Source organism: Protopterus annectens, chromosome 9.part0 (genome assembly GCF_019279795.1).
Source record: "Protopterus annectens isolate FY-2018-M chromosome 9.part0, PAN1.0, whole genome shotgun sequence".
Classification (NCBI taxonomy): Eukaryota; Metazoa; Chordata; order Ceratodontiformes; family Protopteridae; genus Protopterus; species Protopterus annectens.
Window position 1 is genome coordinate 1,275,783,390 of NC_056743.1, and position 13,397 is coordinate 1,275,796,786.

Sequence of the window (13,397 nt, forward strand, 5' to 3'; positions counted from 1 at the left end):
GAGTGTAATGAGTTAGCAGACTTGAAAAATGCCCTGTAGACTACTCTGTCAGAAATACTAGGTGAGCACATTAGTGTAACTAAGGAAATTATTTTTTTTTTTAGCTGTGATGAAAAATATGAATTGCCTACACATCGTAAGGCCTAGCTGAGTTTAATTCTGGTGGCTGCCAAAAAACTAATTACTATAAAATGCAAATAAAAATCTAAACCAACTGTACTAGAAGTAGTGAATAGAGTGACAAGAGATAAAACAACTGAAAGTGGTGTCCTTAGAAAAGGGTAGGTGAAATTACATAGAAAATTGGGAATTGTAGAAACAATACATTCAGAATAATGTTTTGGAGGAAGAAAGAGGTTTAAGGAAAGGCAGGAATTGGATGAGCTATACAATATCTTGTACAGATTATATGTGATGTATAATGTCTGCAACTGAAAATATGTCAATATGGTTTGTTTTCAATTATATTAATGTATGATTGCCTGATAATTCAATAAAATGTTTGTTTTAAAAAAATGTATTTTCTTAAATCTCATGTTGCTAACATGCTATATTTGAAAAGATTTTCCAAGCAGATCACACCCAGAAGGACAAATGGTTTTCCTGAGCTAGACTAACACTATGCTCTCATATACATTTTTTTGAAACAATACCCTTCAAGATTCCAGTATGATGCTTGAAGGCTGCTCCCATAAATGATCCACCTCAGGCATACATTAAGATCCTTGGTTTCAATCTCTCTTCATATGCTTGTTACAGAGACTGTCCTTTTTTATCCTGTGTTGACATAGCACTCTTAAAGGCTTCACCATTTGTACAAAGAATGACAATTTGTGTCTGCAGGCAATGCCTTAAACTTTATAATGCACCACCCAGTCATCACTTCTTAATTCCCACAGTATGTAGTGGCTACTAGGATGTTCATTTCAGGTAGTACCTAGAAGATCCTGGGAGAGACTAGCAGATACAGAGGAATATTTCCTTTTACTTTATATATTTAACTGTATATCAAAGGCATCTACTCATCAGCAGGGAAATGCAACAGTATCACAAAGTATATACAGCGGACCTGTGTTTAGTCATTGCTAAATTCTAATACAGTGTAAGGAGCTGTGCTTAAATTATAAAAAATAAACAGTTCAACTGTTTAATCTAAACACAGAAACATCAGTAACAGCAAAAATTGTAGTCCTGTCTGAAATACTGCTGCCATCGGTCCACATGAACAGCACAGCAAAAGTCTTGCTTTCAACAGAGCAAATGTAAAATATCTGCCACACAGATGGGCTCCCACTTTAAATGGAGAAGTGCAGCTGTCAGTCTTTAAAAATAAGGAGTTCCAGCTCCTGCACTCAACCACAGATGAAACGTTAAAAGGATGAATGATTTAGTCTGAATCACTTTCCCCTTCACTGTCTGCTTCCTTTACATCCACGGCGAACTTGTATTCCTGATCACAACCCATGTAAGCATCACTCATAAAATAAAGTGTGTAGTTGTGTGTGCCAGGAACTGGTGCTACGAAATCTAACTTCACCTACAAAACAAAGGAAAAAAGGGAAAAAATTAGGACAAACTACTGTTTTAGTTTGGTGACAAGTTAAAGTCTAACTGAGCCCATGTCTCATCTACAGCAAAACCTTGTGAGTACAATACACAGTTTTAATCAACTGAAAAGTAATTTGGACAGAATGTTAGCATGCAATGCTATGGAGGCATGCTCCCTAGTACACAAGCTTAAATGTTTACACATTAATATGCATACAGCTGGTGCTCTTGCAAATATCTATTTAGAAAATAATATGCTTTTATGACTTAAAGCAAGTTTGGGTGTTAGAACATTTAGTGAAGTTAATACAGGATACATGGTTTCTACATGATGTGTACAGTGTTAGCATTCAAGTATCCCAATACAGTAGTTCCCCAATATAGTAGTTGAAGAGAAGACTTCAGATTAACACTGTACGCAAGGTACGAAAAGTACAGTTGTGTACACTTACCATAAATGTAGATGTTAGAGTATATTCACTGTTGCAGCCATTACATTTGGGTAATCTGCTGGCAGGTTGCCCTCAGTCGGCCTGAATTCCAAAGTCTTTGGTCCTGCGTCGGTTGCGGTCTCCTCTTCCATTACGTCAGGTCGTCAGGGGTATAAAACAAGCAGCAGACACCATTTTCTTTAGTTTTTCTTGCCCTAAATGTCAGGTGCCCCCAAAAAAGGTAGCAAATTATATATATATATATATATATATATATATATATATATATATATATATATATATATATAAACTATATATACATGCAACAATACAAACTTTACCTTCATCTACAAGCAAATACACCACATAGGTTGTAGAAGATAGTGAAGGGAAGAGAAACTCCAGAAGAAAAGGGGGATGGTGGGCGGGTAACCTGGACTGCAACAGTGAATACACTCCAACATCTAAATTTATGGTAAGTGTACACAACTGTACTATGTTCTTCGTGTTCCACTGTTGCAGTCATTACATTTGGGTAGAATCCCAAAGCTTATGGATGGGAGGCTGGAGCTAAACAGCATTAGGGGCGGCTATAAGGACCTGCAGAACTGCAGTGGCAAAGCCTGCCCTGGACTTAAGAGTAGAGAGGCAAATGATAATGCTTTGTACAAGTATGAATAGAACTCCAAGTAGCAGCCTCTAGAATGTCTTTGGTTGGTACTCCTCTGAGAAAGGCTGCTGATGTAGCTGCAGCTCTGGTTGAATGCGACCTAATGCCCTTGGGCACAGGTTTGCCATGGTGCAAGTAGCAGAAACTAATGCAGTGGCTTATCCACTTTGAAATAGTCTGCTTTGAAATAGCCTTTCCTTCTGATCCTGCAGCATATGTCACTAGTAACTGCTCAGTTTTTCTTAGAGCTTTAGTCCTGCTCAAGTAGAATCTTAGCTGTCTGTGTACGTCCAATGAATGCAGAATCCTCTCCCCCTTGTTCTGCGGGTTTGGATAAAAGGTTGGTAGGTGAATAGTTTGGTTAAAAGCCACACTAGAAACCACCTTAGGCATAAATGAAGGATTGGTCCTCAGAGACACCCCGTCTGGGTAAAATATGATAAAAGGCTCCACAGCCATGAGGGCCTGTAGCTCTGAGACTCTTCTTTCTGAAGTAATTACTAGGAGCAGAGCTGTTTTCCATAAGAACAACTTTAGATCTGCAGTAGCAGCTGGTTCAAATGGAGGCAGGGTGAGCTTTTCCAACACATAATTGAGGTCCCATGCAGGTATTGTGATCTTCTGGAAGGCCTTAATTTTTTGGCTCCTCTAAGATACTGCTTTATTAAAGGATGAGATGGCTCTGTATTGTAATGAGCCGAAATGGCAGAGGCATGGTTTTTATTGATGAGAAAGATATGCCTTTGTCAAGCATCTCCGTTGAGTATTGTAATATCTGAGGAATATTTGGTTCTGCTGTATCAGTTCCTTGTGCTTGATTCCAAGCACAGAATCTCTTCCATTTATCAGCATAAGATTTTCTAGTACTAGGCCTTCTGGCTTCCAAAATGACATTCATCACAGCTTTACTGAGAGGTGTTGTTGGTATAACTACATGATCAACCATGCTGCCAGGTTCAGTGTTTGGAGCTGATTGTGCAGGATCTGATTGCTTTGCTGGGACAGTAATTGAGGTGTTTGAGGTAAGGTCCAAGCTGGGTATTGAGACAAGTTCCTTAGGATTGGGTACCAGTATTGGCATGGCCAGTCCGGGGCAATTAGTATCATCTTTGGTTTCTCTTGTCTGACTTAGTAGGACCTTGGGAAGAAGATGCAGGGGTGGAAAGGCGTAGACTGATAGGTTTTTCCAATTGAAGGATAGGGCATCCACTTTCCATGCTTATATGTGAGGAGTCCTTGTGCAGAATCTTTTCAATTGATAATTTTGGGGAGAGGCAAATAAATCTATGTCCAGGCTCCCCCATTGCTTTGTTATCATGCTTAAGACTTGTGGATCTAGTTTCCACTCGTGAGGGTCCATAAGGTTTCTGCTTAAGTCGTCTGCCAGAGTATTTTGTTTTCCTGGCAGGAATTGAGCTTGTAGATGTACTTGGTAAGTCAAAGCTGTGTCCCACAGTGCCATGGCTAGTCTGCAAAGGGGGTATGAATGCGTGCCCCCCCTGCTTGTTTACATACCACATAACCGTGGTGTTGTCCGTCTTTGAGTAGTTGTCCTGGATGAAGTAAGTCCTTGAAGTCTGTCAGGGCATTTTGAACAGCTAACATCTCTTTTTGGTGGATATGCAGATGCATTTGTTTTGGGGTCCATATGCCCTGAATGCATCTTTCCAACAGGTGGGTCCCCCATGCATAATCTGATGAGTCTGTTGTTAAGGTATGGCTGGCAGGGGGTAGAGTGAATGGCCATCCCATGTTTTGGTGACATGCCTTTGCCCACCATAGAAACTCCTGTTGTAGGCGGGGAATGAGAGGGATCATGGTTTCCAGACTGTGACAATGTTGACTCCATAAACATTTTAGGTACCACTGAAGTTTCCTCATATGCAAGTCTTGCATATGGAATCAGTAGAATGCAGGATGCCATGAGCCCCAAAGCCTGCAGAATTTGTCTTGCAGATAACTAGGTTTTTGTTGCCATCAGTTTGAAGTAAGTAGTTAATTGCCTTTGTTTGTCTGGCGTGAGGAAAGCCATCTGCGCAGTTGTATTCAAGCTTGCACCCAGGAATGTCATCTTTTGAGAGGGTACCAGTTATGATTTATTTTAGTTTATTGTGTACCCTAGGCATGTTAGAAGACTTTTCACAAACGCCAGGCGCTGAAGAAGAATGTCCTTGTTCTCTACTTGAATGAGACAATCGTCCAAGTAAGGACATATCTGTATACTTCTTTGTCTGCAAAAAAGCAATTACTGGTGCCCGGCACTTTGTAAAGACCCTGGGCGCAGTAGATAAGCCAAAGGGCAGTGCAGAGAATTGGTAATGCATTAAGCTAGCCTTGAAACTGAGGTATCTTCTGCACGACTCCCTTATTGGGATATGCAGGTATGCCTCTTTTAGGTCTAATGTCACCTGTCAATCATTCTTGCCCAGCATGGGCAGAAGCTGCTGCAAAGTTAGCATTTTGAATTTTGGAATGTCCAGGAAGGTGTTCAAAATTGATAAATCCAGTATTGGCCTCCAGGCCTTGTCCTTTCTGGGTACCAAGAACAGTCAAGTAAAAACCTTGTCCTTTCTCCTGTTCTGGTACTGGCTGAATAGCCCCCATATCCATGAGGGACGTAACCTGTTTCTGTGCCTCTGCCCATTGATTTTTTGGCAAATCTGGCCAACCGTTTGCAATTGGCAGAGTATGGAAATGGAATCTGTATCCCTGTGATACTACGTTTAGCACCCACTTGTCCTGGGTTATTAACTGCCAATTTTGAGCAAAAAGTGCTAACTTTCCCCCTAAGGGTGCTGCCAAAAGGTAAGTGCTTGGAGATGGTATAGGGAAGTCATTGGGACTGTTTTCTGTAGGGTTGCGCTTTATCTCCTCCAGATTTGGAGGTAGAAGCACCCCATTGCTTTGACCTGTAAGAATCTTGTGCCTGGTATCTAGAACCGTTAGGGAGTCTGGATTTGCCCCTTTGAGCTCTGTCGGACACAGGAAAGGACCAATTTTTTGTAGGCTAGTGTCTACTGAATCTTGGTGGTTGCACTTGTAAGAAATCTTTTACAGTTTGCATAGACTTATCTTTGTCTTCCATTTTCTTTAAAACCTTTTCTGCCTTAATACCAGAGTATCATGCTGTAAAGGTGCATCCAGTAATTTAGCTTTAACATGATCAGGCAAATTTTGCTCTTTTAGCCAGGCATGCCTCCTAATCACAGATCCAGTAACTGCGGCCCTGCAGGAGGCCTCTAAGGAATCAAAACCACATTGCAAAGTATGCTTTCCAACTTGTTCAGCTGCATAATAAATCCTGCAATTCTTTATTTTCTGCATATTCAGAAATCAACATAATTTTCTGTTTCAGCAATCCCATAACATGTTGTTGATACTTGAGCATATGAAACTGGCAGTTTAGGGCCCTAATTGCCAAGGTTGCAGATGTATAAACCTTCTTTCCCCATCTATCCAGTGCCCTTGAATCTCTGTCAGAGGGTGTAGGATTTTTTGCTGTTGAGACCTTAACTCCCTTTGGAACCTGTGAAATAGTTTCAGGGTCAGCAGCAGGGTCTCTAAATAAATATTTTTGTGAGTCTGGGACCCTGTAATATCTGTCTGGCTTACTGGGAGCCGGAGGTAAGGAGTCAGGAGTCAAGCTTGACTCCAAAAACACATCATCCACAACGTCCAAAACAGGGGGTATGGCTAAAGGTCTGTGCTGAGGGAGAAGAAGGAAATCCCTGAGCCTCTTTTTTGATTCTGAAAAATCTTGACTCTCCCAGTGAAAATGCTCCCTTAAAGTATGCAAGGTTTCTCCAAATGAATAATCCTCAGGAGGTGATGCAGATAGGATAGGAATAGATAATTCCTGATCAGAAGAGGAATCAGAAGAAATAGAAACCTGATCTGAAGATTCATAATCTGTGTCTTGCCTAGGCCTCTTATCAGGAGGGGGATGGGAACCTCTGATCAAGGTAAATAAGTCTTCAGCCATTTTGATCATCTGTTTTTTAGGCATAGAGGCCTGTGCACGTGGCTCATGCGTCAGTTTTTTAGCTTTAGGAGTTGCTTTTGTCTTTGGTATTGCTGCTTTTGTCAGTTTTATATAAAGATGTTGAGGCCTGAATACACCCTCAGAAGCCGGTGCCTGCTCAGCGGCTCCGAACCCACCTGAGGGAGAGACATCTGTGGGTACAATACTTTGAGTATCTTGCGGTGTGCTTGACTCCGCATGGGTCTCGCTAGGGGCCTGCGACTCTAAAGTAACAGGCATCAGGGGCTGCGAAAGAGCCTCACTGAGTACCGGCGAACCGGCGACTGGCTTAGAAGCTTCGTCATCGGTTTTGGACCTCGACGGTCTGTCTCTGTCCTTTTCTTTGTGTTTTTTTTGTGTACTCTGGTAGTCGGATTGCTATCAGACATTTCAGGATAGTTAAATCTGTTTCCAAAATATTTTGAGGCAAAAATATACTGACACGTAATGGTGCGTTGGTTAAATCTAGCACAAAACTGACAGCCAGGCACGTTGTGATCAGGGCCTAGGCAAGGAATACATTATAAATGGAAATCCTTATGAGGTATTTGATTCCCACAAGTAATATAATTTTTAACTTTTTTTGACATTGGTATGGAGCAAGAAAAAAGTTTCCCCAACGGGGTACTGAGCTTTAATGAAGACTTCATTTCTGAAACTCAAACGTTTCAGGAGTCGGCCGACCAGCACTTGTGAACTGCTTCTGCTTCAGGCACCGCGCGGCAAGAAAGACTAAAGAAAATGGCGTTGGCTGCTTGTTTTATACCCCTGACGACCTGACATCATGGAAGAGGACAGAGCAACCGACGCAGGACCCAAGACTTTGGAATTCAGGCTGAAAGAGGGCAACCTGCCAGCAGATTATCCAAATGTAATGACTGCAACAGTGAAACACGAAGAACATCAAGCTGTGCTGCAAATTCTGCAGTTCACTCTATGTGAATGATATACTTCTAGCACAGGTAGTCATTCAGATGAAACAGTAAGGTAAGAGCAAATTTCCTGGCAAATAATGCAGACTTCACCTTACTTGTCAAATAATCCAAGATCAGATTACAAGTTTCAGTTTAAAAATTTCAGGATGAAACATTGTCCAGTAAGGATGAATGGTAAAGACTGCACATAGATCAAGAGCTGCATTAATCATAGACATATGGACACATTTCTCTAGCGTGACAAGTTGAGAACAATTTCACATGCAAGGCTTAGCAGCAATTTATAGCAGCACTTTGTGGTTCTGTTATGCTATGCGTACAACAATCACCCATTTATAATTACTTTACCCATATGGATTAGGATGTCAGTGGAAAGCTTTTTCAGCACTGCATCCACTCAAAATTGCAATGTTGAGTACTTTCTAACAGACTTCAGTGCTGTCTTGCATATTTCCCTAATCCAATGTTATTCTCTACACTAAAAAGGGGGAGCTAAAAGTCTATACCCAGGCCTGGTCAATGGCAATGCATAGTTAGACTTTTCTTTGTATCCATATTCCTCTGATTTATATAAATTGTCATACAAATTTAGAAATACCTCAATCATCTCTACATGATCTCTGGTTATTTTTCATATCATAGTCTCCCAAAGTTTAACAGCAACTTTTCCAAACTCATGCATATTATCTAAATACTCTTAATTTCCCATTTAGCACTCCGCAGTAGCTCCTCTTCTTTACCTGTGAGATTCCCAGTATTCTGCAATAACAATGTTTTATTAGTCCCTCTAAATGGATCCCATTACTTCTTTCCAGTATCTTGATTTTATTTCTATCCTATTTTTAAACTCCATTTTCATTTTAGCTCACTCAATAGGTAAAACTTCTGAACATATTTCTATCTTCCTTAATAACTCTCGAATAATGTCTACTTACCCATTTCTTAAAATTTCTCTCTTTTTAACAGGTAGGTGAGAAAAGTGTCAGTGTCTCATTTTTACTTCATTACTATACATTTTTATCTATTAATGCATGATCAGAAATAGTTACTGGATGTGTATCGAAGCTTTCAATTAAATGCAAATATTACTGTGAAATATAATGTCTATCTAGAATACTGCAGTTATTCTACCTTTGGCAATAATATGCACATTCTGTCAGAGTTCTTACTACTGAATTCACATTTTCCGTACCAAATATTTTAATAACTTTCTTCAGAAATCTATGAAACATTCTCACTATTGTAAATCAAATTCCAATACTCACCTATAAGTAATATCCCCTGCTGAATATCTCTACCAAAATTTTCCTAAGCTCCCTAACAGCAGTTTTTGGTGGAATATACAAACATGCCAGCATAATTCTCCTCCATTGCTAATAGCCCCTTCCAACTACACATCTACCATTATTCATCTACCATTATTGTCTTTTTCCCCTCATATCACTATTGGAGCCCTTGCAGCAATTAGTATAACTCCTCTTTTCCTTAGTCCCCGATATAATGCTGAATATCTACTCTGAAATGCTTTCTCTGTCAAATTCACATGGTCATTTATTTCCAAATGTGTCTCCTGCAACACTGCTATTTGCACTCTGCATTTCCTAATTCAATACTCTTTCTTTTTTTGTCTAACTGTAAGGCCATTTAAGTTCCAAGACAGTATGGATAGTGTAGCCGTTATGACAAAAAGCTATTCTTCACGCCTATTATACATGACAGTTTTTTGTGTGTATTTACAACTTTTGTATTACAAGCACACACTGTTTGGCAGGTTGATCTTTTACACAGTTGTTTCTTCTCATCTCCATTTGAACCTATGTCACATTTTCAAGACTTTGTTTTAATAAGAACCCTCAAACAAAAAAATAAATACATTTTCAGAACACCTCGTCCCTATTAACTTAGAACAAACACACAACTATGTAAATCTTCAAAAAATTAAGTTTAACCCTCCAGTTAGGAAGAATCACCCCAAATCTACAGCTGCACCCACAGGCATCATCTCACCTAAAATTAAGTTCACCCATGCTGAAGTCCATGCTACAGCCTATGTTCCCTCTTACTCTGGTTGCCATCTGTTCTTTTATTATCTTTATTCCCCTCCAGGATGTGAAATCAGCTTATATGCTTTCAGAAAACATTAACTTTTAGCCTTAAGAAAAACTGTACTGGCTATCTTTTAGAAAAACTAAATTGTGCACTGTTCTATTAAATGCTTTACAATACCAAGGCTGCAAGGGAGGCTATTTCATTCTTTTCCCACAACTTCAGACTTAATTTTTCACTGAACCACTTGCCACTGTACCTATAAATGTTGCATTTCCCTCAGCCAAAATTGCTCAGAACTCTAAAAATAAATTGCTTACACCTGCAGACACAGTTTGTGTCTTCGTAATAATCGGTAATGGATATTTGCTGATTTCAGTCAGAACACAATGTTAAATTGCTTTCAGCTGCAGACTTGACTCCCACTGAAGATTTGTTTACAGAAAAAAAACAAATATCATTGCAGATGCAAGCAACTTAGCATTTTTCATGGCTTTTATCATTCTGTCTTATTTTTCAAGCATACTTGCTTTAAAAAAAACAGTCCACTTACCTTAGTAAAAATAAGTGAAAATCTTAATTATACATATAAGAGCACGTTTACACTCCACCCAAGTCCAGCATCCCAATATCAAAGCATATTCACAGTAAACTTGCTTTTGTCAAGCCTTTCTACTCGTTATAATGTAAAACTTGAATTTCTCATAACTAAAACAGTACTTGCCAACTTCAATATCTTTGACACAGTCACTGAAAAGACTTTCTCCCCACATTTAATTTAAAATACTCCTCCCTACACAAAACTGCTTTAATATATATAGCATATACTTGGCATCATGAAGTGTTTCATACAAATACTAACAACACAAACTGTTTTACTCAGAGTTATGTTTTTTCTCTTAGTGTCCTTCTAAACATTAATGACATAGTGGGGTATATAATTTACAAGTCCAACCACAAGTTTAACAAAGTCAATGAAAGTTCACTCTTTCTCAATCACTTTTTCTTGCTAAGCCATATTTAACTGTGACTGATGCTTTGTAGTCAGTCATTTACTTACTAAGTGTTACTGATCAACTTCCTGTTCAACTCCATCTCCCAACAAGAGACTCTGGTTCAAGTCCAAGAAACTGCTGATTCTTCTAGTTAATGCATGTGCTTTTTTCTCTTTCTCAAGCATTTACCATTGGGACATTGAAAAATGTATCACTGGCAAAGTCTCTCTATGGGCTTTACTGTCAGAAGAATGATAAGCTGAGTCCTCTCCGTTTGCTGGCTTACTTTTTTGAATAAACTACTTCTTCCTTAGCTTGCTCTGCATCTAAAACTTCTTTCAGATTCCAAGAAAGAAAGAATATTCTGAAGAGAGCTGGATAGAGCAGCTTGAATCTCACACCTACCTCTTGACATTCGCTGACTTTTGGGATGAATTTGCTCCTCTTCTGCCTTGTGTACACTGAATAAATACCTTCCACAAAAACTCTGGTGTCTCCAATTTTTTTTACACTTTTACCTTCTTCCATAGTTTTGTCAAGATCAAGTCTTTCTGATGGTATGATGCAACTAATACAGGTTCTTGGCTGCTTTCGCATGGCCAGGTTTGGAACATACACCCGATGTGCCCTTTCAATTAGCAAATCTTGCTGTGGAATAACAGTCCAGTTGCCTATTTCTGCTTTTGTAAAATTCATACAGTCTGCACTTTCTAGTTTCTCTGGTATAGCAGAAAATATCAAATTTTGCCTTAGTGTTCTGTTGTCTAACTTTACCATTTTTTGAAACAACTCTTGCTTGAAAAGTCTCATACTCAGACATCCTTTTCTTTATTTTAACCTTTGATTTTTTGCACTTTTATCAGTTAATCTGAATAGCTAGTTAAGGCCTCTTCTATTTTTTCCAACCTTTTGTTATTTGAGTTGATGTACTATGAACTATATTGCTATGTATTCATATATAAGAACTCTTTTATAAGAATTAATGAATTGATATGTTATTTTTTAAAAAATTTTTTTAAATTTTTCAGTTCCTAATTTTTATAACTGTATATATATAAAATATTTTTTATATATATAAGAAGTTTTTCATGCTTAAACATTGCATTTTATTATTTGTCAGTTGTATTCAAGGTAGCAATAAGTATTATGACAATGAGCGCAACACCTTGTGATGAATTCTTCTAATTGTTTGATTGATTAATTATATACACTATATAAGGGCTGTGCTTTTAGAGTAGTTTATACAGTCTGAGGAAGCCCTGTTGGGTGAAAGCGCTAACTGGATTTAATAAAGGTCGCCTGTTTTACGAAGATTTTGCCTGCTGGATATTTTACTTGGCTTTGATGGTATTTGACGATTTTTTGGAGGTGACTCTGTGTTTTAGCAAGCTGATACGTTCCTGCGTATGATTGTGTTGCTGAAACTTTTTATTGCTACAGGAACGTTGCTTCTCTGTTGGAATTCTACTTTTGTTTGTTTCATTTACTTTAATCACCTCTGAGCACATTTGACTTATTTTTTCCTCTAAATTGCTAGAAGCCGTATCCTGCACCAAAACTGAAGCTTGAATTGCTTTTGCTGAACAGCTACAGGATTCTTCTCAGACAGTGTTTTCTTTTTACTTTTTCTGGTTGATTTTCTTTCAGGTTCTCTAAATGTCTTCTTTGCTGGGATCTAGGCAGTCTACTTACCAGCCAGTAACTGAAGTTTATTCAAGCTAACAATATCACTGGCTGTTGCTTCTCAGTTTTGTTTTCTACACTGGCAGAACTGAAATTAAGCTGATGATCAGTGAGAAGCCATCTTGGAAATCTCCTTGCTGTCTTCAATTTTAATGCTTTTCTATTATAATTTTGTAAGCAGCAACTCTTTCAGCTGGTATGACTGCATCTTTACTAATATATGTCTTGGCTGCTTTCTCATGGCCAGGGATAGAGCATACCCAAATGTGCACCTTTTAATTGACAAATCCTGCTGTGGAACACCAGTCCTGCTGCTTATTTATATGTTTATAAAATTAATACAGTCTATTCCTCCCAGTTCCTCTGGTATAGCAAAAGATCTCAAATTTTTGCTGCATGCTCCCCTCTTATACTATCTTTGAATGTACAGCTTTTTCTTCTTTTCAGCCTTTGATTTTTAGCAGTTTTATCCATTCATCTGAATAGCTAGTTAAAGCTTCTATTTGAGTTTATATACGCTTTCAATGTTGCATTTATTTTGAAAAACATCTGATTACATTTGATTTTTCCTCTACATTACTGGACGCTATCTCCTTTACCAAAGCTGGAACATGAACTGTTTCTTGCTGAACAACTGCAGGATTCTTTCCAACAAGAGTTTTCTCTTCTCCTTTTCTGGTTTTCTCTCACATTTTCCAAACTTTTTCTTTGCTGGCACTCAGGCATTACTAGCCAATGATTGAATTTTACCCAATCTGAACTGGCGTTTTCAGTTTCCATTTCATTTTGGAAGAGTTCATATTGGTCATTTTGGTCTATATGCAGCCAACCTGGATGTCCCAGTACTTATCTTTGCTGGCTAAACTTTATTTCCTCCATTGCCTATTCTTCCTCAAAAATGTCTTTGATCTTCCAACAAAATGTATTCTGAAGACAGTTTGGGCTGGATATAGCAACTTTAACTCACCTGCCTCTCAAAATCCCCTTGAATGCTGGGATAAACTTGTTTCTCTTCTGCCTCATGTACAGTGAATAATCGCTTTCCATAAAGATTCCTGTGTTAAGTTT

The 13,397-nt window shown here is 38.6% G+C and overlaps 1 protein-coding gene across 2 annotated transcripts in view; it reads right to left on the reverse strand.

The window, feature by feature from the left end:
- Positions 1-965: 965 nt before the first annotated feature.
- SNRNP200 (small nuclear ribonucleoprotein U5 subunit 200) overlaps positions 966-13,397 on the reverse strand; it is a 1,344,735-nt gene continuing 1,332,303 nt past the window's right edge. For both annotated transcript variants that reach the window (XM_044084204.1, XM_044084205.1), the window contains one exon: positions 966-1,537. In XM_044084204.1, the coding sequence (XP_043940139.1) occupies positions 1,388-1,537 (150 nt within the window). In that variant the 3' untranslated portion in view covers positions 966-1,387. The remainder of the gene's footprint in view (positions 1,538-13,397) is intronic.